General features: G+C 44.1%; 1 protein-coding gene across 1 annotated transcript; it reads right to left on the bottom strand.

Annotated features, from left to right (window-relative positions):
* Positions 1-137: 137 nt before the first annotated feature.
* CYP2U1 (cytochrome P450 family 2 subfamily U member 1) lies at positions 138-27128 on the bottom strand. The gene is made up of 5 exons (XM_066573813.1): positions 26561-27128; positions 22223-22858; positions 10149-10310; positions 5996-6163; positions 138-4944 (listed from the first exon to the last, which is right to left on the bottom strand). The coding sequence occupies exons 1-5, from the start codon at positions 27051-27053 to the stop codon at positions 4766-4768; spliced, it is 1638 nt and encodes a 545-aa protein (XP_066429910.1). The 5' UTR covers positions 27054-27128; the 3' UTR covers positions 138-4765.
* Between the last annotated feature and the right edge of the window lie 247 nt (positions 27129-27375).

Genomic DNA, 27375 nt, shown 5'->3' with positions numbered 1-27375 from the left:
CACCTATTGTGGGGAGCAAAATGCACAAGAATCCGATTTGATTATATGAGAGGATTGCCAATATATTCTTTAGTCAATACACCAAATACACTCAGTGAAACCATGCAAATAGGAACTTCGCACAATTTTTAAATAAATTCATTTCCTTTATTGCTTTTATTACAAAAAGAAATATCATTGTTAAAAATTCAGGTGTACACACATTGATTTGTCATTGACATCCAATTAAGTGTTAGTGGACAGGGGAGTGCCCACAACATAAGCGGAGGAGAGACAGCGATATTGGTCATTTCTTTGCATTGACATGTCATTAGCACACTTTGTTCATAGCAGTAGTCAAAACTATAGTGATAACTGGAATGTGATTGAAACTTTGTACTATTGTTTAAAGGCAAGCGGTCACATTGCAAATGCCTGCAGAATGGGGTGTATCATGTTATAGAGCAGGAGGAGCTGATCAGACCGATCTATAGCTTTATGGGGAAAGATTATAACCCTTTCCAATCCACTGTCTGACGTCTTAAGACATTCTGATTGAAGGCCGTACAGCTCTGATCCGGCAGGGTATTCTTACTGTATTACTGGCTGCACTGTTGTCGGGGGGCCTCTCCAGCATGTCCCATATCGCAGTATTGGCTCCAGCCAGCAGCTGGTGCCATTGTATAATAGCAGAAAGAGAAAGCCCCTAGGAAACCCTGAATCCAAAATTGGATTGCAAAGGGTTAAAGGAAACCTGCCATATTGAAAATGCAGTTCATACAGAGACAACAGAGCGGCCAGTAATATACAGTAAGAATACCCTGCCGGACGTCTTCCGACATCGGGAGCTGTACAGCCTTCAATCAGAATGTCTTTAGACGTCAGACGGTGGATTGAAAAGGGTTAATATGGAATGTAATCACAATAAAAGGGCTGCACAGCCGAGATAGGAGAATTAGTGCAATCATAATGCTGGATGAAACCTAATAATGAATGTGCCCACCCTTATTCCCATCACAGGGAAAGCACATTGGTTGCTACAGAGTTATAACAAAAGCATAGGTTATTAAATGAAATGTCCCAACATGGTATATCCGCTGCATGAGAGAGATACATCTTTACCATACACTTCAGAAGCATTTTTCTGGGCGTTGATTATAATAATTTATAAATTAAAACAACGCAAACTGTATAAGAGATTTCCTATACTGTATGAATACTAATTAGATGGTCATTCAAATCCTCAAGATTCTTTTAATGTTAAATGTTTCATCTTCTCATGGTCCATGTTCACACCAGTCAGATGTATAGGATCATGTATACTTGGAAAGGTTTTAGAATTTTTCTACCCATATACTATAAAATGTGCCCATAGCTTTCTATGGGGGCAAATGCATGCCAAAAAAAGTGTGGCATGTTTGGTTTACTATGGTAGTTAATACAACAAAAAATGAAAGTAAATGAGCAGACATATACAGGTGTATATGTTTTTGAACACTGTGGGGTATACAATGCCCCTACAACTGGGTAATACATAGTGCATCAGGTACCACAGTATGACATAATAAGCATTTCTGCCCATGATAAGTTGCAAATGCCCCGCGGCCAAACCTATCCCCGGAATTATCATTTGTTCCAAAGACTCACTACTGTCCCCTTCCTAAACTTCAGACCCAAAGACGATAAACTTGGACAAAATCATTAAAATTGCATAAAAAAAATCTAATTTGGGTAGAGGTTTTTTTATTGGATGGTTCTAAAACGTTTTCTGTTACTGTGAGGGACGGCTCAATTGCCACTTATTCCAAGTAGCTAAATGACTGCTTGTGCTTTCAGACAGTATTTACCTTCTAAATGTCAAGTGCAACATAGAAGTGCAGTTAGTTCACGGTACAGTACTGTGTAAAAAATGTAGGCAGAGCTGGAAAAAATGCTGCAAAATAAGACTTTTTTTTTAACAGAAGGCGTCTGATTGGCTCCAAATTTATTCTGCAGCGGGACAACGGCCCCGAACATCCAGCCAATGTTATTAACAACTATCAGCAGCGTAAAAAAGAAGGAGTCCTGGAAGTGCTGATATGGTCCCACAGAGCCCCTCAGTACCATCCAATCTGTCTGGGATTTCACATGAAGGATTTGAGCAGGCTACATGTAGTTTATTCTCCTAAATGTATACGGTTTACAGCAGGTTATAAAACAAATCAGCCTGAGTACTTTGCTCCATGGCACAAAAGTTGTATACTCATGAACTTTAAAGGGTTTGAAGAGATAGTGCAATAAATATGCGGCCCTCTGCCAGCATTATGGATACCTGACTGCGGACCACAAGCATTTATTTTCTGAAATCATTCTAAAACTCAATAGTTCTTTTCACACAGCAGCCATAGAAGACAGGTTAAAGTGCAATCATGGAAACATGTCTGGAAAATGAATAGTAACGATATTATGTTGGCAGATGGTGCTGAACATAAGTATGGGCATAAGAGAACACATAACACAAATACATACCCGCCGTACGGAGGGAAGGCCAACAAGACACATAACATTGCTACACAAATACATACCCGCCGTACGGAGGGAAGGCCAACAAGACACATCGCTACGCTGATCAGACAGACAAGGTTTACTTTGCTTACACGCCGATTTATACTGTATTAGGTCCGTCTTTTCCATTTGGTATAATGGTCTAATTTAAAGCATCTAAAAGGGGTGATTATTGCCCAAATTCTCACTGGAAACAGAATTTGGGCGGTAATCTCTGTGTATACAAAGCCATCCACAAGGCACTGAGTGAGGAATCACCGGAGTTGCTTGGTTTGTAGCGATAGCTGGGCAGTAATCCGTGGGACGGCTGTTGGATGCTTCCACACCCGACAGTCATCCCTTTAAGGCGACTATCCGCATAGACTGTTACAATCTTGTAAAATTAAGAAGAAACCTTTTCATTCATGTAGACGATTGAACGGGGAATTATTCTGCTCCCTTTTAACAATTCACTAAAACTCTGCATTTCTTAACCCCTTAAATGACAAGGCCTCTTTAGGCCTTAAGGAGGCACTACATTTTTCGTTTTTGCCTCTGCAACCTTTTCATTGATAAGGCTGTATGAGGCTTACCATGTGAGAAGTTATATGGGGTTACATATAAAATTACTTACTTGTAATGTATACTTTGCAGCACAAATAGGTGAAAAAAAGATACTTTTAGTTTATGCCTTAACGCCTTATACTAAATAACCTGTTAAATTCCTTAGGTTATTCTGATTGTGTGGATTCCCCTTTTTTGTAAGTTTTTAATACTAATCAATTATATTAAAAAAAGCTAAAAAAAAAAGTTACAAAAAAATATGTATATATTACTTTTTTTTTTCTTAAAATCCAGTTAAGGGATTATGGGTGTACAGGTTTAGTTACAACTTATACTTTAGTAGCATACGTCTGTATGCTAATGCATTATCCTCTGAGTCTTTATGACCACAGGCTGCTGCTAGGGAAACAATTAAGGGCATTACATAGAGCAAATATTGTGTAAAAAAAAAATTAAAAATAGTTAAATTGAGCAAATGTTGCTAATCATTGTGCAGTGTAAATGGGCAGTAGATGCACAATCAGCAGGAATATGCCGGCTTGTTGCTGATCAGAGTTTTTCTGATGACCTAAAAATGATGGTTTGTCAGTGCTCTAAACCCACTGGTAAGTAGCATCTGCTAGCAGGGGAGACAGGAGAGAGACTAACTCCATACGATTATCTGCACATAATTACATGTTTTCCGAATGTTAAAGTGGTATTTTGGTTACACAAAGTTGCTGTCAAATGAAAGCTAATCAAATATTAAAGTCTGCATTCATTCATGATGTAGAGGAGATTATAAAGGACACTCAAGGGGCCGTTTCTTACAGTGATAAGGGCCCTTTTACACGGGATAACCTGTGAGGCCTGGATGCCCGACAGGTCATCCCAGCGATAATAGCTCTGAGCTTTTACATAGGAACGATCATTGCTTAGCGATCTGAGGCGGAGTCGGCCGGGGATCGCAGGCCTCCATTCGCAGTAAGAAGGCAGTCTTTCATAGATGAACAACTGTCTGTTTACACGGGACGCTCCATTTTTCAGTTCTCTGCATGCAGAAACCAAACAACGAGTTGGGTGCATGTATTTACATTGAATGATAATCGTTCAGATTCCCGCTGGATTTATCGGCCCATGTAAAAGGGCCCTAAGCAAAGTTCTATGCAAACAAGTTAAGGCAAACACTCAAGGTGACGTGTTCTCTTTAAAGAGTACCTGCACTTTCAAAAACCTTTGACAGGTCATAGAGACATGTAAAAAATATTGATCAGTGGGGGTCTCGCAGCTCGCTAGAATGAGGGGCTACAAAGCTCACTCGAGTGCTCTGCCCCCTAGTCTATGTTTGCTCATTTCTGTCTGCTTCTGGCAGCTGAAGTTGGCCTCACAGGAGGTGTAGAGGAAGCATGTCAAAGGTTTTCGGAGAGTGCAGGTACTCTTTAAGATATGTTCTAATGTCAAGTGCCGTTAATTACAGACGCTATGCATATGAGCCGAGGAATGGGCCATATGCCAGCAAACAATTGTACTCTTTGTACATTATATATGACGTTTTATAAGTAAGCACTCTATTTTCACCATTTTTGGTTGTCCTGTAGGCTGTAAGTTGCAAGGTTCTGAACGGATTTTTTTAAAGATTTAAAAAGAAAATAAAAAAAACCCCCAAAACTTTGAACGAATATTCCAAAAACAAGATTATCCTGTAATTATCATTTACAGATCATCTTGTAACAATCTTGATATCATATGGGTACGGCGCTAGAGTCAATCCAAAGCGACCCTCCAATTCTGGCTGAAATCTGTCATTAGCAAATGAGAAACTGAAAGACTGCAGTAGGTTGACGAACATCAAGAACAGCTCCATCTTGGCCAGCTGCTCACCCATACAGACCCGACGACCTAAGTAGACAGAATAAATAATAATGAGATACAAGACACAAAGAAACTAATTTCTTACTATTTTCCCATCTAGAAATTCTGACATCCATTTTGGTCTTCCACTACAACAGGAATTAAACATCTGCTACAGGTCTACAAATTTACCCTGCGTGTGAATGGAGTAATGAACCGAAAGACAAAAACAGTTAGTGCGTATACAACACTTATTCTGAGAACTTCTACAAATCCAGGAAAAAGCCTCCATTTACCCAAAGTTTAGATTTAAAGGGTACTTCCACCAATTTATACCATATCCACAAGAGATGGCATAAATGTCTGATAGCTGTAAGTCTACCTTTCAAATCTGCACTTCTCTTTAGAAAGGAGGTCCAGCGACCCCTGTCCTACCTGGAGAGGGCGCTGTTGAATAAAAAAAATAAAAAAATAAAAAAAGAATAAAAGAGGTGACCCTGCAGGTTTGGGGTATTCTTCATTCACTTTTATGCGAGTTACAGAAACAGCTGGGAAAACTGCAGCAGTACTGCATGGTTTACATACATCACATAAAATGATTAAAGGTCTGCCAGGACATATTGGTCTCAGTCCTGTCATGAAGATGTGGATACAGTCCATATCGGACCCCCACTGCCTCTACCAAGGTTAATGGCATCTTCCCACTCTCATTCCCTTTAGGCAACGGTACGCTCCTCCGCAGCTGCTGTCAGTGTGTTATCAGCACTCCTCTATTACTGTCTGCACTAGACAGAACAAGACGATAGAAGATCGCATACTGACAACAGCAAGGAGGATGAGGGAACTTACTGCACAGTCGGTGGGCCACGGAAAGTGAGGTGGCGGGCCGGACATTGTGTTGGTCTAGGGCAACCTGCCTTGATAGGTGCGCCATCCTTTTGCTCGAGGAATGGAGCATACTATGATTAGCATTCTTTAAGCTGTTCGTAATGTTACTGATTGCACTGCCCTCTCAGAGGGACCTGTTCTTTGTTTTCTTCTTTAATAATTTTAAAAATAAATTCTTTATGGTTTTTATGAATTTTCCAAAGGTCATTACCAATGCCAAATGGTATGAAAGCTTCCTTCTTCAGTATCTGTCCATGTTCATCCAGGAATCTGCTGGGGATGAAGTCATTTGGTTTCTCCCACACCTTTGGATCTCTGTGTACGGCCCAGAGATTTGCCAATACCACACTCTCCTTAGGAATAGTATATCCCCGGAACACTAGAAAGATTAAAACACACAGCAAACCATAGTTTGTTTTTATATCTATCTATCTCCATAATATATGTATGCAACACACAGCAAGATCCCTTTAACCTAGTGCCAATGGGGCCAGAATGGTGCTGAATTATTGGATGGTTGTAAAAAAAAGGTGCATAAAACTCACTCATATAGAGAGTCCGCTAAAGAAAACTGTCCCAAATAATATGTTAATGTAGAACCTACTACTATAATTTTTTTTCTAACTGATTCTTTACAAAAGTTTCTAATTTGCCATCTCCACTGCTTTTGGACTTGTGACATTTTTTAACCCCTTAATGATGCAGATTGTTTTTTTTAACAATTAGTAAAACTTTATGGATCTGATTTTTACTTTTTTTTTTTAAGCCCTCCTAGGGGACCACAACTAGCGATGCAATATGACAGTCAGTCTATCAAGCCACCCCACGAGGATGGCTTGATAGGCAGTCTGCCGAGACAGCCCTGGGGCTGCTCAGGAGGACCCCGGCTGCCATGACACCCACATGGCTCCCTGCGATCTCACCGCCGTTGTCAGAATTGACAGCGGAATGTAAAGGGTTAATAGCCGTGATTGGCCGAGTGGCCAATTGCAGCTATTGCCCGCGGGTGTCAGCTGTAATAAACATTTAATAAAGTGCCTGCGATCTCCCTTCATACATACCCCGGTGCTGCATGACGTAAATGTACGTCTTAAGCGGGAAGGGGTTAAAAAGGTTTTCAGATTTCTTTCCTTAATAAGCCCCTCTTCACACAGGAATGTTTGCGAATGCAAAATACGCAGAGAATAGAGCCTACTGATTTCAATGGGTGTGTTCACATGTGTATTTTTCCTGTGCTTTTTGGTAGTGCCAAAAAAAAAAAAAGCAGCATGCTCTATTTGCCTGTTCGTTTAAATTGGTGCATCTTTGTTTGTCGCGAAGAAGTGAACATGCCGCGGGCGGAAAAAGAACAGTAAAATATGTCGATGAACGCACAAAAAGAAAGCCTAGTTCACTCCAGAGACATGCAGAAGTCAGGCAGGCGCAAATAAGCACAAAGCAGAAAAAAAAAGAAAAAACAGGCAAAGGGGGAAAAAAAAAGAAGAAAAACACAAAAATAAAATAGGCTGTACTCGCTGGTTCTGGAAATGCTGTAAAAACAGTGTATGCGAGAGCGGCCTAAGGCTTATTTATTCCTACTGGAGTTGACTTACAGCCGCCATAATGACAGAAAAAGGTAGAACTACTCTTCACGGGTTAAATGCACCCTACAGACGGTCAGTGTGGGCGCCATTGGCGACACAGGACGAATAAAACAACGTACCTCCGGATTCAGTGAATTCAGTAACAGAGAATCTGCCAGGACACGTCTGGACTACCGACCTGACATCGGCCGCGTCACCAGCGGCGCTTGTATCAAACGTGTGTAAGGTGCATTAAAAATCTGAGGAGTTTTTCTACCCTTTTGGCTGTTTTAGGTCAATTCATGTATAAATAAATCAGCCCCACTGTTTCCATGGTTCTTTTTTAATCCCCCTGTGTTTACATTTCCAAGAACCATTTGTAGTTACCGTATTTTTCGGACTATAAGAAGCACCTGACTCGAAGTGCCCAGGTTCAGAACAATAGAAGATATATTTTTTTATCCTATTTCATACTAAATTAAAACTTCAAAAGGGAGAAAAGTCGGTTCCTTAAAAAACACTCCTTTTATTAAAAAAAAAAAATCCACAAAATTACAAATTATTGGTACAGTTCGTAATTTTATGGATTTTTTTGAAATAAAAAGAAGTGTTTATAAGGAGCCGTTTTTTCTCTTTTGTTGTCGCAATTTAACTCACGGTCACCCAGAGCACCTGAAAACCTTCACGCTAAACCGAGGTAAATAAGATTTACTGACCAGATGACAATAATGTGGTGTTACGAGTTTTGGAATTTATAATTAAAACTTCCACGGTGGGCTAAAGAAGTGGAGAGTTTAGTTTCGAATGGACCTAGATAGCCACAGCGACCCTAATAGTAACTGTGCCCCTTCTGAGTTCTCCCCAGTAGTAATCATGGCCCTCAAGTAGTAATAGTGGTCCTTAGTAGTAAGAGTGGCCACCAAGTGGCCCCAGTGGTAAAAGTGGCATCCAGTATTAACAGTGCTCCCAGTAGTAATAGTGGCCTGGTAGTGATCCCAGTAGTAATAATGGCTAGCAATGATAACAGTATCCCCAAAGGTAAAAGCAGCCCCTAGAGGTCCGAGTTGTAATAGTGACCCCTAGTGATAACAGTGCCCCCAGTACCTCTGGTGGGGCAGCAACTCCACAAGGAAATACTTTACCTTCCATGCAGTGTTCTAGTCCCGGCACTACTGAGTATCACATGCTCTGATCTCAGACACTTCCACCTGGCCTTAGCGTTACTGCACTTCCTGTACACACAGACTCCAGGAGGAAGTGTCAGAGGTCAGGGATTGTGATCATCACGTATGAGGGCCCCAATGTATTTGTACTATAAAACTTAAAGTGAATATCCTTGACAATGTTTTTAGGTCCAAAATTTTCTGACAATTATTGTCTTACTATACCCTCAGAGCAGTTGGAGCTCCTTTAATGTAGGCCGAACTACAACTATTAAAGGATAAAAATTTTTGCTACCTGCAGACCCCACTATGGAGAACTTTTGAGCTTGTGGTTTTACTATTCAGTTCCATTCGTAACCTATTTACAATAGCTTTCTAACCGCCTTCCTCCTAGTGGTGGCTGCAAGAAGCGTCAGTGCCTGACAGTCGTCCCACCAGTAATCGCACCTGAGCTTTCACACAGGAGCCCCGATTGCTCAGTGAATGGAGGCGGAGAGGAACACAACGATCTCCGGCTGTCTGCCTTCATTCACGGAAAACAGGACGTCATTCGTTGGTGAAGGACTGCCTGTTCACACGGGCTGATCGTCGTCTGATTTTTATGCCTGCATCAGCTATTCGTCGTTCAGTCGCTGTGGGCATTTCCATGGAACCATTACTGTTCAGATTCCTGTGATCTAGAGAGAATCTGCATGATGATGATGGGGCCGTGTGAGAGGACCTAAGAGATAAGCCATCACTTTATCTCATGGCTATACAGCGGGTTTGAAATTTTGTATCAGGAAAAAAAGTCTTCTCCCCTATAAAGATAAATTCGGTGCCAATTATTTTAATTCTAATAAAATATGTGTGTGTGTGTGTGTGGGGGGGGGGGGGGGGGGGGCTACACACTTCAAACCAATGGGTGGGAAGGGTAGACATAACGAAGCAGCATGGTTTTTGGTAAAATTGTACAGTAAACATGAAAAAGGGCAGCCAGCTTATTCAACCCACATACTAGTTCTGCCTTTTCAGTAATCAGCTATAGAAGTAAAAAATTTAATTAAATTAGTTTATCAATATATTATACAGATTCTAGAACCCCACAATGATCTAAAGCTATTGAGGAGGCCCACTGCAATGTGTGGTTATTAAGTACAAAAGTACAGACCCATGTGACAAGATAAAAGAGGACCTGTCACTGGATCAGGGTGAAGTCAGACGAGTGGTTTCCTTATGCGCGCGCCTATGTGCGCACCAGAAAAAAAAAAAAGCGCACCTGATGGAACCATTGGTTTCCTATGATGTGTTCAAATGTCCGTCATTTACAGACGTAATATACGTGCACCTGCAAAAGATGGGACATCCATGCAGTGGCAAGGTCTGTGCTGCGTGTAAAATATCGCCCCCCAAAAAAGAAGAAGGGGTATTGAGTCAGTGGGTCCCTTGCATGGCGCATTGCTCCAAAGCAGTCAGCCCCACTGACTTGATCCAGTGACAGGTCCTCTTTAAGGCTTAGTTCACACTAACACCATGGCTTCAGTTAGTAATGGAGCCATGACTAATATGATGGATGAATTTTTTGACAAAGCAATAGTAACACGGCTGTATTCTAACCATCGAATGTCTTACAGATACTGTGGAATAGGATGTCGCTTACCTGTAGTTTCAGATGCCATGTGTGGTACTGAGAGGGGAACAACCGCAGTCATCCTCTGCACTTCCATAATAGTGGCCTCTGTAAATGGCATCTTAGTCTTGTCAGTCAGGGACGGAGGCCTCTCACGGCCTACAACAGAGTCAATTTCAGCTTGGACTTTCTCTGATAAAGAGGAAAAGAGAACATGTACAGATTGTGTTCTGATACAAGTATGTGCTAGAGGTTTACTACGAAGGATGCATTCAGAAATCAGTGGGTTCCCCATTCACTTCTACTGGATTTCAGTTGTTGTAGGCCAATAAAATTTCAACTAATTGAAAACAGCAAGTAATGCTAATAAGGGTCATTTTACATGAGACGATTGTCAAGAGTTTAACAGGGATCGCTCCGTGAATGGAGGCGGAGCGGGATGGGGATCGCTGCCACCCATCTTCCCAAATTCACAGTGAACAGGCAGTTCATGTTTATAGAGGACGGTCATCGTTTGTTATTCAGTCACTGGCAGCTTTCACACTGAGGAAAAACCGATGTATATAGCTCCGACACTTCATTATAAAAATGAATCTTTATTAGAATATATCCATAGAAAGTCCGGGTCTTCTTTTTTTTGTACTGCGGACGTGTGTGGAGGTGCCGGCAGGAGCGCCAGCACACATGTGCAGTACAGTTTTTTTTTTTCCCCCTTCAAACTCCTGCTTTGCACGGAATAAACGCGGCCATCCGGCTTCCATTGACTTCAATGGAAGCTATCCACATGGAATCCGCACTAGAATGGAACTTGCTGCAATTTGTTTTCCGCATGCGGAATCTGGAAAACAAATCCGCATGTGTAAATTCAATTGTGGACGCCCATGCTTCTCTATGGGCGGCTTGAACTGCAGATCTTCTGCAATTCATATCCGCCTGTGGACATTGGGCCTTAATCATAGCATATAGCCTGTACAAGAAGTAGGTAATTTAAAAGGTAACAGTTGATCTGGGTCTTGGATTCCAGTAGGAACTTTCAAACATTGCTCCTGGGATTATTCTGACTGCCATTATGGGGTCGGGAAGGAATTTCTCCCCCACACGGCCTAAATTGGCTTCTGCCTCATTGGTTTTTTTGTTTGCCTTCCTCTCAAGGGGGGGGGGGGGGGGTTGAAACAGGTTGAACTAGATGGACATTGTCTCCCCTCAGCCTAACATACAATGTTTCTATATGAATATAACAAAAGCGTGACCACTACTACTAATGAATAAATAATGAGGAAATAAAACACATTAAAAACAATATAAAACTATTAGCATATAAACAGATCAGCTCTGGAGGTTAGGATCATGTAGAAATCTGTTTAACCACTTAACCCAATAAGCCTCTCTTGAAAGCAATCTGTTTAACTAATCTCCACTAAGGTTGGGACATCGAAAACCGATATATCGCTAATGCTTTGGCGATACTTTTCATCGATATTGTTATGTCCGATATATCGGTAACATCGATAGTTTAAGGCCATATATATATTTTTGTACAGATGAACCGTGTCTTGTGGTCCGGTGACCAGATCTTCTTTCTTTACATTCTGCCCTTTCCTTTGTGTTGTACAGGATGCAGTTTCCCTCGAGGCACTGATGAACTTATAAACAAGTTCTAGAAACTTTTGGAAAGTGTGAGGTGACTCTTTGTCACCAATGAGGTTTGCTTCAGGCAAAACGACTGTCAGAAAAAGTGGGGTCTTCGGCCCCGTCTCCACATGCGTTTGTTGATTGTGTTAGACCCATGCTCTGAACGCTTGCACCTAACGCGATGGCTGTGGGCAATGCTTTCTAAATGAAAGCATTTCCACATGCAGATGGAGGGCTGCGCTGAACACCTGAAGGTCGCGTCCAGAAAAGGAGATGCGACATGTCGTGCGTTCAGCGTCTAACGGGACGCAGTGCCCATAGAAAAGATAGTAGACCCTTGCCACCCCCAGGTCGTTTAGGAGACAATCCTATTAAAATATGGAGGGAGATATGCCAACCCTACTCCAATTTGTACCAGCTTGGTAGAAAATATCTTTCTGAAGTTGCTACTTCGGTTCCTGCAGAAAGAAGGTTTTCAAAGGCTGGTGAAATTGTGTCTGCTGGAAGGAGCATTGTGAAGCACTTTACAATAATGGATAGGTTGTTCAGCGATAGTCGATACTATCGACTATCGATATTTTTGTGTCAATGTCCCAACCCTAATCTCCACCTCTTGCTGGACGGAACACCCTTTCAGTGCCAGTGACTATAAAGGAGGATGCATCCCCTTGGAGGATTCCCAAGAAAGGTCTGGATGCTGCAGACGGGGGAACGTATCAATACACCTGAGGAGGGATTAGAGCCAGAAATGATCAGCAATACATAGTTCTAGTCTACGTGATGTGCATTCAACGTATGGCTCACAACGGATTTGACCAGAGGAGCGGTACAGGTTATACAAAAATTCTGGGATGTTGAAGAGGAATAAAATGTTTTGGTTTATTTTAATAGAGAGCGCGGACCACATCCTGATTGGGCCCATCTGAGACCACCTTTAGTCATGAGCATATTGTGAGACGTCAGAGAAGTATTGTTGTATTTGCTGGTCGCTTTCCTGTTGACTATCCTACATGTTTTCTTGGTGACCAGTTGGATACCCAGCTGGAGAATGTGGGCCAGGGAATCGTCTTGCAGAAGAACAGGGAGATTTCTCGGTAGGATTTGTTTAATGTTAAAAAAAAAATCAACACCAAGACTAGTAGAAAAAAAATGAAGAAAAACTAGATGCAGCATCAGGTGTGTCTGGTGGGGTCTGAACTGTCACACAACTGGACTGACATTTAGATGTGCAAAATAGTCAGATCTGGTTTTGGATGCCGCTATATTTTTGGCCCCATTTATAATCCGGTATTAGTGTATCTTGACGCCACCAGGCAGTTCTAACACAGGTGTGAATGGAAGAATGAAAGTCCATAGACTTTCACTGCCTCCATTCACCGCGTGTTACACACAGGAAATACACGGTGACAATATGCCCGTGTGAATGAGCCAATATACCGAGCCATTACTAGCTATAATTGGGTGTAAAGGAGAAGGAAAGTCATTTCATGAATTTTGGGTAATGCATGGGACATCGGGCAGACTGGAGAGTCTACCAACAAATAATCATATGGTTTTATCTATATTTAGTCTATCCCTGAGGACAAACCTTCTTGTAGTTTTTCGGCCTGATATTGCACTCGCCTGTGTGAGATTAGCCTTAGGCTTTATTCACACAAGCGTTTTATTGCAGCAATGTTGCCACACTAAAACGCTGGCCGAGAATTGCGACAATCTGCTGCATTGGATTCCAAAGCATTTGTTGAGATGGGCGATTTTTTAGAGCGGAAAAATCGTCCGGCAAAGATAGCACACACGGTGCGCATTGCGGCCGCTTTTACGCTGACCAGAAAAGATAGGACTGGACCTATCTTTTGCGGGAACACACCAGTTGGTCCCATAGACTCCTATAGGAGCCAATGAGAGTTGCCGGAAAAGGGAGGCTAGAGGGAATTTGCAGTCAGCCAGCCGAAGGGGGGGGGGGGGGGGGGGGATAGAAGGAAGGGGTGGGAAGGGAGTTTAGCAGAGCCGCTACTAAAGGGAGGGGCGGTAAAGTAGTTTAGCACACTAGCTCCTGCCCCGTCCCACTGCCGCCAAGCTGCGGCGGAGCCTGTGCCATCTGCATGGGCGAAAAAAATAGGAGATGCAGCTGCAACTTGGTTGCGGCTGCTTCTCATTCAAGCAATTTTCGTCCACAGCATGGGAGGCCGAAAACCGCAGCACCCGTGTGAAGCAGCCCTTAGTGATATATTATATTCCAGGCAGTACATAAGTTGGCAAGTTCTTTTTCCACTTGAATTTGAAAAGAGTCGATAACTGATGTTCTTGTTTAGAGAGGATATATTTGATTTATTAATGGTTATAAAACCACATCCACAGGAGAGATGGGCTCATCTTGTAAACTGATGAGAGCTGGAGTAGTGTATTGTTCATTTCCAAAGGACGAGCTTGTTGCTCAACGCTATTCAAAACATTACCTTGATCCGGAAAAAAAAAGGAATAACTGGAATAATATTTTCTATAGAAGAAATATTGGAAAAGTGTTTCTCCACACTTAAGGGCTCGTGCCCACAAGTGACGCAGGATATGCCCGTGGATTTCCGCTGCGGGAGTACTGAGATTAAATACAAACAAAAAAGAAAGTGCCTGCGAGTGATCGTGGATTTCCGTTGTCTCCCATTAAATGGAGACCTCCCGCTGTGTTAAACCACGGAAAATAGAACATGCTGCATTTTTTTCTCCGCTTGCGGAAATCTGCTGTAGGATTCCCCATGTGAACATTGGCAGGCAGAAAGTTATTAGGTTCAATAGAACCTAATCGCTCCGGAATTCACGCACGTTTTCCGCAGCGGGAAACGCATAGTGATTCAGTCCGTGGGCATTCACCCTAGTAGTCACATACATTGATTATTCACCTGATGCAGGTTCATATTACAGGTGGGCGCAAAACTGAGACTCTTTGAAAGAGCAGATAATTGTGCAGAATTCAAGATTGTCGCATATAAATTGACAACTGGTGAAACATTGTCCACATGGGATGTTTGTGGTTGTGTTTCCACATGTAGTAGTTGGTTTTTTTACCGGCTCAGTCAGAATTCTTGATGGATTTTTGGCAGTTTGCTGGATGTTTGCAGAGGAAACATGGAGTTGCCTGGTGAGCTGTAGAAGAACGAGCTTTATGTTTATTTGAAGCCACAAAATAATTGGAAGATGCATCCTTATCTGCATAATCGGTTTGTACATCAGACGTATCCGGATCTGAAGAAGAAAAACTCACATTGTGTTGTGGGTATTGGATTCTTTAGAGTACATTTTGGCCTCCTGTTAGGCGTTTTTGCACCGTGAGCGCCAGGTATACCCAGCATTAGTCTGATGGCCACGTGTGTCTCGCTCAGACTTGGATTTCCTGATAGAATTAATATGATTCTCCAATTTAGAGAGATTACCTTGTAAAGATTTGTGCAATGCTATAAAGTCTTTATGAGTCTGATATAGTTCTAGGAAGACTGAGTTTCCTCGAGGACTTTAAGGCCCATTTAGACAACGATTATCCCTCAAAAGCCATCTTTTGAGTGATAATCGTTGGGTGTAAATGTTCCCATCTTTCACTTTTCTGCCGAACGATGAATTTCAGTTAAGCCTGAAATCCATAGTTCGGCAGAACATCTGATAAGAAGGACTGCATGCTGTATTCTGCCCGGGGAGCACTGATTACATTGTCTTAGCTGTCAGCCGCAAGGTAGAACAAAAGAGAATGTATTTAGAGAACAGCGGGGGTTGTGTACTGTGAATACAGCTCCGGATGGCTCACATGCTACCAACTGGTACAAATAGTCATTAGTACCTAGTAGTTTATGCAAAAATGATTGTTTAAAAGCCATCTTTGTGTATAAATGCACCTTAGGCCTAGTGCCCACAGCCGTGACGGGCTACACAGCGGAGCCCGTCACGGCGCCCCCCCAGAGACCCCATACTTACCTCCGGATCCGCCGCCCATGACGCGCCGGCAGCGTCATGTGATACGCCCACAGCATATTAAGCGGTAGGCGGGGAAGTGTTTTCACGCTATCTTCCACTGTGCCACAGCGGAAGATAGCGTGATGGACGGCTTACATTGACTGCACTAGAAGTACGCCTGCGGCAAATAGAACATGCCGCGGGTGAGGACGTGTGATTTCACAGTGCGGAATTCCGCAGTGGAATTCAGGACTGTGAGCATTGCATGATTAGGTTCAATAGAACCTAATAGCTGTGGGGCAACGTGCTGGATTTCCGCCATGTAGTATGCGGTGGAAATCCACCCGTGGAAATTAGCCCGTGGGCTGCATTCCCACAAACGTATATCGGCTCGGTTGTCACGCCGAGCCGATATACGTTGCTCTCCTCTGCAGGGATGGGGAGGATGGAAGAGCCAGGAGCAGGAACTGAGCTCCCGCCCCCTCTCTGCCTCTCTGCACTATTTGCAATGAAAGGAGGTGGGATGGGGCAGGGCTAAGTTCTGAGAATTAGCCCCGCCCCTGGCCCACCTCTCCCCATTGCAAATAGTGCAGAGGGGCGTAGAGGAGGCAGAGAGGAGGCGGGAGCTCAGTTCCTGCTCCTGGCTCTTCCATCCCCCCCCCCCTGCACACGAGGACAACGTATATCGGCTCGGTGTGAAAACCGAGCCGATATACGTTCGTGGGAATCCAGTCTTAAGCTTATGTTCAAGTGAGATGATCAGCTGCAAGAAATCAAGTGAACATGTAGAAAGTATATAGTTCCAGTGAACCAAAGAAGATCCAGGATATCCAAATGTGGGAGTCTTTCTGATTCATCAGCCACGTTGTATCATTTTTGGTGACATGAAAATTGTAAAAGTAGTAACATGCCACCAAATACTCAATTTCTGTGTCATTTGTTTTTCCAAGGTGTTCACGAGGCATTTTATATTATAGGGATCATCATTCACATCAGACTGTCCAGAAAACAGTTCAGCAACTTTATTAAACATGCTGGGTTAGTTAAAACTAGAAGTTACACTGCTGAAGAAATATCCCTTGTAGGAAGAGTCATAAACAGGAAATCACCATCAACCCATTATTAACTTGATAATATCATGGAGTGTGGCAAGGGTTCAATATATATGTATAGAATGAATATGGAGTGGGAGCTCGTAGACATCCGGAGAGAGACACATATAAACAGGAAAATGGTTAAATACAGCTCACCAAAAATTACTCATGTAGAAACCTAAAAGGGTTTAATGGCAACATGCTTTTTGTCAAGCTGCATGGCCATCAACAACCATAATTAATTTGCTGGCTTTGCCGACATGCCGCTATGACTTCAGGCAGCTGATTGACTGGGATACTAAGTGTTGGACCCCCACTGAGCCTACACAGAGGACTCATCCTAAGGGTGCCTGCACACGGGCGGAATTTCTGGTATTTTAAGCACATTGTCCACTCCTGACCGCAGCCAATATACTTCTATGGGGATCCGCAGTTGTCCCCAGACGGACGGATTTGCATCGCGGATTTTCACTCGCTAGAAAAAAACCACGGCATGTCCTAATTTAGCCGCCTGCACACGGGCGGAAATCCCGCCGCGGGATTCCCGCCACTGAAAGTTTGCATAGGAGTGCATTACAATACGCACTCCTATGCAGACGGCCGCGGTTTGGCCGCGCGAAATCTCGCGCAGCAAACAAACCGCGGCATGTCCTATTTTTGTGCGGGGCACGCACTCACCCGGCCGCCGGCTCCGGTCTGGGCATGCGCCGGCTGCGCGGCAGCCGGCACATGAAAGAGCCGGGGCCGCCAGGCGCGGGAGAGTACGCGCTCGTCCCTGCAGGCTCTCGGGTCGGGTCCCGCGGCGAGAATTCTCGCTGCCGGATCCGACCCGCTCGTCTGCAGGCGGCCATATGCGGGTCTGTTGTGTTTTTCCTTCAAAGAATGCTAAAATGGTTATACTTTGCTCTCTACAAAAAAAAAAAATTGATTACGTGTGATGTGATATGTTATCAGTAATCTGACCTGATCCTAATGTCACTTGACAAACTGTTTACTTTTAAAGGACAGCGATCCATGTACTTTGTGCCTGTATGAACTGTTCAATTACATGATTATGTACTATCAGCCTCCACTGCCATAATCACTGCAACAGACCGCAATTAACCGTGAATCCGTTGTAAACAATGTGCTCATTCAGCTGGATATATTGATTAGACTATCCAAGACTGATGAGATTTTCTACGTACTGTAGGTCCAAAGCCCACTCTTTTGTCAGAAATGTAAAAAAAAAGAAAAGAAAAAAAAGACATAAAGAAATTTTTTTTATTTTGAGAATAAACAATTCCAGGGAGCTTGGACTGCGTGAAAAACTTCTGTGCTTTATTAAAAATTGTGCTCAATACATCATGGCTTACAGAGTACACGTTTCAACCTCAATACAGGACATGATCACCTGTATTAAGGTTGAAACGCGTACTCTGTAAGCCATGATGTATTGAGCACAATTTTTAATAAAACACGGAAGTTTTTCACGCCGTCCAAGCTCCCTGGAATTGTTTATTCTCAGCAAAGAGCCAGCTGAACCGAGTGGCGGTGGACAGAAGAAAACTTCTGCATCTGAAGGAGTATAATCATTGCCAAGGAACATAGCAGATTGTATATACACGAGACGTCTAGGTGAGCACGGTTTTCATATTGTTGAAGTTTTTTGTTTTTTTGTTTTGGAGGCAGGAGAGGGGGGCATTCCCACCAAAGAAAATTTGAATTACGTGGCATAGGTCATCTGCTTCCTGGGCAGAAAGAGGTGCCAATCCCAGTTCATTGCTGCTTGGGCTCTTCTGGACACTTTTTTTTCTTACACATATTAGCCCCATGCACCTGCACAGGAGCTAGTATCGCTGGCTCACAGCAGGGTGGCTGGAGATTTCTCTCGTCACCCCCCCCCTCCATTGACTTAACATAGCGGCCGTTCAGTACTGAACAGCTGCTATTTACACCGTACGATCAGCTCATCGTCCATAGTTTATGCAGCATAAATCATACAAGATGAGCTGATCGCTCACTTTAAATAGCAGCTGTTCAGTACTGAACGGCCGCTATGTTAATTCAATGGAGAGGGGCGGGGGAGCGCGAGGAGAGAAATCTCCAGCTGCCCTGCTGTGAGCCAGCTTTACTAGTTCCTGTGCAGCAGCACAAGAGCGAGTATGTGCGGGGACGAGTGTCGGGCATAGTTTGCCTGACATTCATCCTGTCTAAATGGGCCTTAAGTGGTTAATGAGATTCTCTTACAGATAACATCTTCCTACAGCAGCACTAACCTAGCAAAGTGGTTTCCTTTCCATTCATGATGTTTAGTCAATTGCCTTGAGTGCTACAGGAGTGCAATATTTTATATGTATTTCTTATTTACATAGTAATGCAGGAATATAAGAAAAGCCAACAATTCTAAATAAGTTTTCCATGAATATTTAAAAAAAAACAAGCAAAAAAAAACAACACTCCTTTCTGATGGAAGCGCCCCTTTAATAATAACCTTATTTATATATTGCCAACATATTCCACTGAGTGACCCTTAACCTCTTAGATGCCACAGTCAATAGCAGCAGAATCAGACCCTGTTCCCGACTGGAGACCTCTGCATACCTGTCCCGATGGTTATTTTCTGTGCTGTGGATGTGCCAGCTGGCGCGCATGCGCAGTACGGAGAATGCTGCACAGGCACTAGGCAATTACGCGGAATCGGCGACCCTTCTGCCATGTCACTGCGGAAGGGCATCAGAGCAGACTGCTTCCATTGATTTCAATGGAAGCCATCAGCACTAAATAGGACATGCTGCGACTTTCTATAACATGTCTATGGGCAGTATTTCCTACGGAATCCAGAGGCGGACACCTGCCCTGGATTCTGAAATGCAAATCCGGCCATGTGCATTGGGCCTTCAACAAGAAAAAAAGCAAAACAAAAAAAACACAACTTGGCATCACTGCATACATAATAATTTTATCATGTGGGTTGTTGTGTTCTTTATGCTGCACAGTTAAAACAAAAGAAAAAAAAAAAACTAATATAAAAGGAGTTTATAAAAAAAAATATATATATATGATCAGTTAGTAAGTTGGATGTGCAATAAAATGCTATCAATGAAAACATCTAGTCCTGCAAAAAAACAAGCCCTCACAAAGCTCCACTGATGAAAAATAAAGTTACGGATCTTGGATTTACAAAAAAAAAAAAAAAAAGTTTAAATAGCCATTATACAGCTATGTCAAGGAAAAAAAATAGATTTAAAATCACCATGGCCATAAATTCTAAACAAGGCAACATCCTTAAAGGGGGTTGTCTGAATATCCCATGCCGAACTCCTGGTATCATAGCGCCCAGGATATTGTGTGCGGATACCAAGTCGACAGAAGGTGATGCTGCAGCCTCTGATTGGCTGCAGTAATCACCTGACTTCCATCCAGTGCTGACAGCAGGATATTTGATGGAGCAGCTTTGCTGCTTCCAGGTGAGAAGAGAGATTCATTGGATATAAAAAGTTTACACACCCCTATTAAAATGCCGAGTTCCCCCCCCCCCCCCCCCCCCCCTCATGTTAAAACCGCAGACAAGGATGAATGATTTCAGGTTATTTCCTTCCATGTGCCCCGTTATCTGCTCAATTCCACTGAAAATCATTTTGAAGTGGAAAAATAAAAACAAAACCAAAACAATGTGGTTGCTCAAGTGTGAACACCCTCTTATATTTTAGGATGTGGTTGTGTTCAGAATTAGCCAATCCCATTTAAACTCGTGATAATAGTTAGTACATAGCTGCCATTATTTACACTGCTGCAAAAGTGGCTGTAGTCCATTATGAACAGTTACAAATAGCAGTTGATTTTGGCTCAAAACCGTCATGCCTCTGCTAAAAGACTGAAGAGGAATTTCACCTTTCAGCACAACCTTCACCAGAAGATCAGAGTTTTCGAATAGCCCAGACTTGAATCCCACTGAAAATCTGTGGGTGACCTGAAGAGGGCGCTACACACAAGATGCCATCAGATTTGGAGTGCTTTTGCAAGGAAGAGTGAACAAAGATTGCCAAGTAAAGATGTGCCATTCTGATACCTACTCAAAAATGCTGACATAAGGTCAAAAGGGTGTATCAAAGTATAAGTTTAAGGGTTTATTTACACTATCAGCTGGTGTTTTCACGGCCGGCCGATACACGCTTCCATCTGAGCAGTCCCCCCGCCTCACTGGATCTCTGCCTCTCTCCTCCCCTCCGGCTGTTTGCAGTGGGAGTGGGTGGGATGGGGCGAAGCTAAGCTCCCACCCCTTGTCTATAGCCAGCAGTGGGAATGGATAGGACAGAGCGCAGTTTAGCTCCGCCCATCGCACCCGCTCCTATTACAAACACCGGAGTGGAGGAGAGAGGCAGAGAGCCGCTGAGGGAAGGGGGGCCTCTTCAGATAGAAGCGTGTATCAGCCAGCCATGAAAACACCGACCGATATACGCTCATCTAAATAAGCCCGTAGGGTGTGCATATTTATGCAACCACATTTTAGTTTTTTGTTCTTAAAAATTTTCTACCCTGAAATGATTCATCTTTGTTGGATTTTTTTAACAAGACAAAAAAATGGCATTTTAATAGGTGCGTTGAGTTTTTATATCCACTGAAAGTATAATTTTGTTATTTTATGGCATGTCTAGCCGGTACTATTGTATCTCGTCTCCACCATGAAGAATGGGTGGAGACAAGATGGACACCCACAATCTGATTGGCTGAAGCTGCTGGGCGCTGCACTCTGGACCCTGTGCTCAGCTAGGGAGGGCTGGCGCCTTGTTCTGCTTAGCTGCTGCTGGGTGCTGATAAAAGGCGCTTCTGGTCACCTCCGCTGGGATGTCAACCAACGCCGATGGCACCTTGCAGCACTGTGCCGCTGAAAACAGGAGGCAGTACTATAGGAAGGCCGCTACTCCGTAAACCCCATTTAGGTAGGCAGGGTCGGTGCTTTGTACCGCTCTGCTACTGAGTCAGCCGGAAAGGCTGTGGTCCGGCCGATGCCTTGCCACACCTCCTCGTCCTTTCTTTTTTTGAAAGCCGCTGCACGGACAGCATGCTGCCGCTGCTCCCACGTACCGGCTGCTCCTCTGTGGCCCCCTTGCACAGCTACCTTCTCCTGCCCCACTCAGCTGCGGAGTGCATATGCCTTGTACTGAAGACACTACTCTGGTCCTGTGCCCTCCATGGTGGTGCTGATAATTGGGGTCCTGCAGAACACAGCCCCATTAGCAGCTGCAGCCAATCAAACTGAGCGTCGCTTGTGGGCATTTATCACATCTCCACCCATTCTTCATGTTGGAGACAAGATACTACAACACCTGCCTAGCCATTAAAAAAAAAAACAAAAACAAACAAAAAAAAAAAAACACACACACACACACACTTTATATTCAGACAACCCCCTTTAATAGGTCAAGTAAGGGCTTCCAAGATGTTTAATAAAACACTTACCTTGTACATCTGGGTGTACGCACATATACAAGAGAGACCAGAGAAGAGTGTTTGTAGTAGTATCTGTTCCTGCAATGAAGAGATCACCAATAATGTAGAACAAGTAGTCCGTGTTGAAGCTGCTCTCCAACTGAGTTCTCTGCTCCTCATCAATCTGAAGGAGGTACATGTCAATAAAGTCCCGGGGGTTCTTAGGGTCTAGGGAAAGCTCATGTTCCTTTATTATTCTTTTCAGAAAGGCTGTGACATCTATGACAATTTGCCTTAACTCTTTGAATGGTCCAAATGGAAGATAGTACATCCAAGAGCAGACGTTACTCAGGATGGCTTCACTGTTGAGAGAGATTTCTAGTCCGCGGGACATCATTCTCAACATGGACTTGAACTCCTTATCCTCATAGTCAAAGCGTTTACCAAAAGTTATTGAACAGATGACATTGGAAACTGCATTACCGACGATCTGTAAGGGGTTAAAGCCCTTATCACCAAACTTCAACATTTCCGCCTTCACGAATTTGAACTCTTCGATAATTATGGGTTCCAGGCTTATCTTTCCAAGTCCAAAGTGCCTTAATGTAGTATGGGAAAACCTTCTCTGCTGTCTCCAGATAGGACCATATTTAGCAAAAATAACACCTGAAAAACAGAGTAAGCAGTAAAGTAACGGTAGTTTCTGCAATCAGTCAATATTTCTGGTCAACTAAATCCAGATAAATCTCCGTTTCTTCACATTTCAAAAAGTACACCATTTATGCCTTACACATCTTTATAAGACCACTATGACAAACGCCTGGGGTAACCCTACAATGAAACCCAATTCTGCCTCTGTTGTACTAATATCAGGGGCATAGCTGGAGTCTCAGAGGCCCGATGTAAAAGTTCAGCTCGCCTCCACCCGTACTCGTACCCAAATTGTGCAACATACGGCTGCAAAACAAATTTACCTACACGATTTAGCCCCTTGGCATAAGCTTTCCAAACATGCCTCATTTGCTGGACTACATGAAAATGTGTTTGTAGCCCCTTAAGGCTGGGCTCACACGAGCGGGTCTGTTTCCACGTGCGAATATCCACAGCCGGAGACCTGGGAATGATCGCAGAAATGAATTGCGTATGGTTATGTATGCATGTGGTTTTCCAGGGAGGATATACGCATATGGACAGCGCATCGGCCGTGGAAAACCGAACGCAAGCAGAGAAGGACATCAGAAAGTTGCTCAACTCCCTGGAAAAACCCTTCTATCGCTCAGGTGACATTCCCATGTGCTGTCATGGTGAGAGCTGCTCTGAGAGCCTTCACAACAGGCTACTGCTCTCTAGGCTTGGCTGGTTTATACTACTTATTTAGGAAGTAGTATACACTACTTACAAAAACCCCAAAACACTTATTCTTCTGGGCACTTCCTCCACAACAATAAGTCGAGACTGCAGACAATCTGGATGGTGTGTGTTGCTCCCCAGACTCCATCCTGCATCGTCTGCCCAGAAGTTCCGCTTGTTCTAAGGCCCTTTTACACGGGCCGACAGTCTGTTAAGCGACTGCGCAAGTGCCGACGTCACCGATAAGGTAGTTAGTGCTCATGCAGAGCTTTCAAACTGAATGTTTTGCCACCGGCTCGCTGGCTTCTCGTTCCCAGCTTCCTTCGGGAAGCGCCGAGTGGGGAACGGTCACACAGGACAAGAAGCCAGCAAGTGCTAACGAGATTTTTAAGAGGACTAAAAAGTTGGCTTAAACAACCGCGAACAACAAGTGAGCAATATTTTCACTTCTCGTGAATCTGCGTTCATACGTAATTTAATTGTGTATGCACTGCAGATCAAACGCATCCATAGAGATCGATGGAGCTCATACGCACAGAAGCCATGGTAAAATAGAGCAGGCTGCGATTTTTCTTCCCGCATTCGAGGAGCCAAAGCATTTTTATTTTTCCATCGACAGAGCTCTATGAGGCCGGTTGCACACACCCGCGAAACTCGTGTGAGATTTTTGCATTGTGAGACGCACGGATATAAACCCCATTCATATACAAATCGCTGCACGTCTTATTTTATTGCGTTCCTGCGCTCACGGCCAAGTCCGACTGCGAAATCAGACTCTGCGCCCCACAGAGACCCTATACTCACCTCTGCGGATCCGGCACGCATGCGCAGTGCATGACACGCCAGCGCTGGGTGAGCACAGCGGAAGTATCGCGGGACGGACGGCTTCCACTGACTGCAATGGGAGCTGTCCGTGCGATTTTACGCACAAATTAGAACATGCTGCGATTCAACCTCGCAAGCGGAAAATCGCAGTTGATTTCCGCTCGTCAGCATGGAAGAATCGTTTAACATGGCATGTCTATGGACAGACATTGCTGCGGGATTCGTGGCGGGTGTCTGACTGCGAATTTCGCCCGTAGGCATTGGGCCTAAATTATATTAATTCTGCAGGCTGGTAAAGTTATGTCAATACCAAATTTATGTAATTGTTTTTTGCAACTTTTTTTATATCCTTAAAAATAAGATGTATTTTTTGTTTACCGCTGCATTCAAAGACCCCTAACATCTTTCTTTTTTTGTCACTGGTGCTGTGAAAGGACTTTATTTTGCGGGATGAGTTGCACTTTTTAATAGTGCCATTTGTTGATCCCCACAACATTTTGATCATTTTCCATCTTGGTTCTTGTAAGGAGAGTTAGGCAAAATTAGCTATTTTATGTATTTTATTTTTTTCATGACATGTACTTTGCGGGGTTAAATAACGTACTATTTTCATTACGAATGCAGCGATACCACATGTATCTTTTTTACATAGTAAAATGTTGAAAGGTGGGCTTTTGATGTTTTTATTTTTTTTTCACATTTTAACCTTTTATTTTTGTCCCACTAGGGGACGTGATTATCAATCAGCATCTGAGACTGAGCCTCGCAGGCTACTGTAGCTAGGAGACCCTCAGGGGGGGGAATCCGATGGGTAACAGAGAGAGCCTCCTCCCTCTGACAGCCTGTGATATGCTGCGGTCGCACTGACATGTGAAGGGTTAAAAACAGGGGATTCAAAATTTCTTCAGTCCGACATTAGAGCAAGTGCCCGGTTGTCATGCAACAGCTCAGCACTCGCTACCCTTGGCATGGGAGACCCATGCCAGACATGTAATGTAGCGCTGTTAAAAGAAGGCGCTTCAGAATAAAGCCCCTCAACAGCTGGCGTCAAAAAACGTATGGGCGGTTAAGGGGTTAATATGTGTGCTGAGCATTGAGGAACAGTGCTGAGCAAATAGGGAATTTGGCATTTATTAACCAAGAGTACAACACATGATGGTATTGTCAGTCCGTGTGCTGACCATGTCTACAACTGACAGCACATGGACCCATAATGCTAAGGTGTTTTTTCAGCAAGGACTGAAAAACCAAAAATACAGCATGCACTGAAATACACAACGTCACAAATTGTGTTTTTTTTTTTTGGTCAACCTGTCTCCAAGAAAAAAAAAAGTAATAAAAAGCGATTAAAATGTAGCTTGTCCTGCAGAAAACAAGCCAGCCGGAAAAATAATATGGTTAGGATTTTATAAAGTAAGCAAAAAAAAAATTAAAAGGGCAGCGTCCTCAGGCCGCCTGCATATCGCAGAGCCGGATTCCACATGCGGGAGCCCGGATCAGAATCAGACCCTGACAGCAGCCGGCGACCGCGCATACCTGTACCTTTTCCTCTTCATCTATACCGCGGGTGGTCGCAGCGAGCTGTCGTCGGACATACGCGCAGTTACAAAGGTTTAGTTTTTTTTCCAAAATTTTTATTGTTTTTTCCTGCGCCAGGCGATGATGCGGAATCCCCGACCTGTTGGCAATGTTAATTGCAGACAGGCTGTGGGTCAGACAGCTTCCATCGGCATCAATGGAAACCATCCGCATGGGGTTCAAAACGGTTAGGATCACAGGATTCCTTTATTGTATAACGAGGGATGTGAGAGTTCGCCGGATCCTGGTTATACCGGCAGATACATCGTCGGCCCGTTCACACGAGAAATCCTTCGGTTGCTCACAGTCGCTATACAAGTGAGGGAGAACAACCGAACGAGCGGTATTTAAACCCAACGACTAGTAAACGAGCCAACGGTGATTTTCACGCCTGCAGAAAACGAACGACGAACAAAAATAAATTGATCGTTTGTTGTTGGCTGCGTTTACAACAAACGATCATTTTCCTTTCACTCGTTTGACCGCTAATCGTTCCGTGTAAAAGGGCCCCAAGTCCATTCGCGATAACGTTCTATTGCAATGATCTGTACCCCACAATTCCCAACACTGCGCTCCCCCACAATCCCCGTGTGCCCGCATCCTCCACCACCGTACCTTTCCTCTTGGTGATGAGGTTGACCATGGGCACACTGGGCCGGTCAGAGAACACCTCGCTGTGGTTCACCATGGCATCCTTCACAGTGTCAAAGTCATTGAGGATGACGATCAGTCGGTTGCCGATGTACAAGCCCAGGATCTTGCCGTATATATTGGCCATATTGGTGAGGACGATGTGGGGGTACAGGAAGACTCCCCTCCTGGTGGGCCCAATTGGGGCTTTACTCAGCTTATCACCGTCTATACCGAACTGAATCAGCTGCAGAAGCCACCAGGGAAGCAGCAGAAAGCCGAAGTTGCCTATGAAGGGCAGCGGCGTAGGACCGGGCGGGGAGTTCCTGGTGATGATGTGGTAATAGGCCCATAGGGAACTGATGAGCCAGTAGAGCCCCAGGAAGAGGAAGGTGTAGAGCAGCAGCGCCCGCAGCGACACATCCTCGCCGGCCTGCAGCCAGCCGTCCAGGTACTGCCTCAGTGCCGCCAGCCCCATCCTCTGCGCCTGTAGTAGTGAGCCGCGCTCTGCCGTCCGCTCTTATACCGCAGCCCGCTCGCACACTGTTGCCAAACAGCACGACGTCCGCTCATTGGCTGGAGGTTGGAGACCACGCCCCTCTGTAACTGTACGGACGCCGCTACTAGCTGACAGGCAGTGGGACGTGAGGTGGAATCCTCCGGACGCGGCCTGCTGTGTGCCAACGGCGGACGGTCGCACTGTCCCCGCGTCCTACCCGCCGCAGCTTGGCTAGTATCGGCTCTCCTCAAAGTTATTGCGCGGGAACTTACCTCACAGAGAGAGGGGCTCGTGCCGCCCG

The sequence above is a fragment of the Eleutherodactylus coqui genome, chromosome 7 (assembly GCF_035609145.1).
Source record: "Eleutherodactylus coqui strain aEleCoq1 chromosome 7, aEleCoq1.hap1, whole genome shotgun sequence".
Lineage (NCBI taxonomy): Eukaryota > Metazoa > Chordata > Amphibia > Anura > Eleutherodactylidae > Eleutherodactylus > Eleutherodactylus coqui.
Note: the sequence above shows the minus strand (reverse complement) of the source record. Positions and strands in the feature narration are given on the sequence as shown.

Excerpts from the sequence above, each read along its gene's own strand:
- CYP2U1 (XM_066573813.1), bottom strand. The coding sequence starts at position 27,053 with ATGGGGCTGGCGGCACTGAGGCAGTACCTGGACGGCTGGCTGCAGGCC. Across the intron at positions 6,164-10,148 it reads CATGGCATCTGAAACTACAG|TGTTCCGGGGATATACTATT; the intron begins GTAAGCGACATC and ends TAATCTTTCTAG. Across the intron at positions 4,945-5,995 it reads TTTCATACCATTTGGCATTG|GTCGTCGGGTCTGTATGGGT; the intron begins GTAATGACCTTT and ends CTGTCTACTTAG.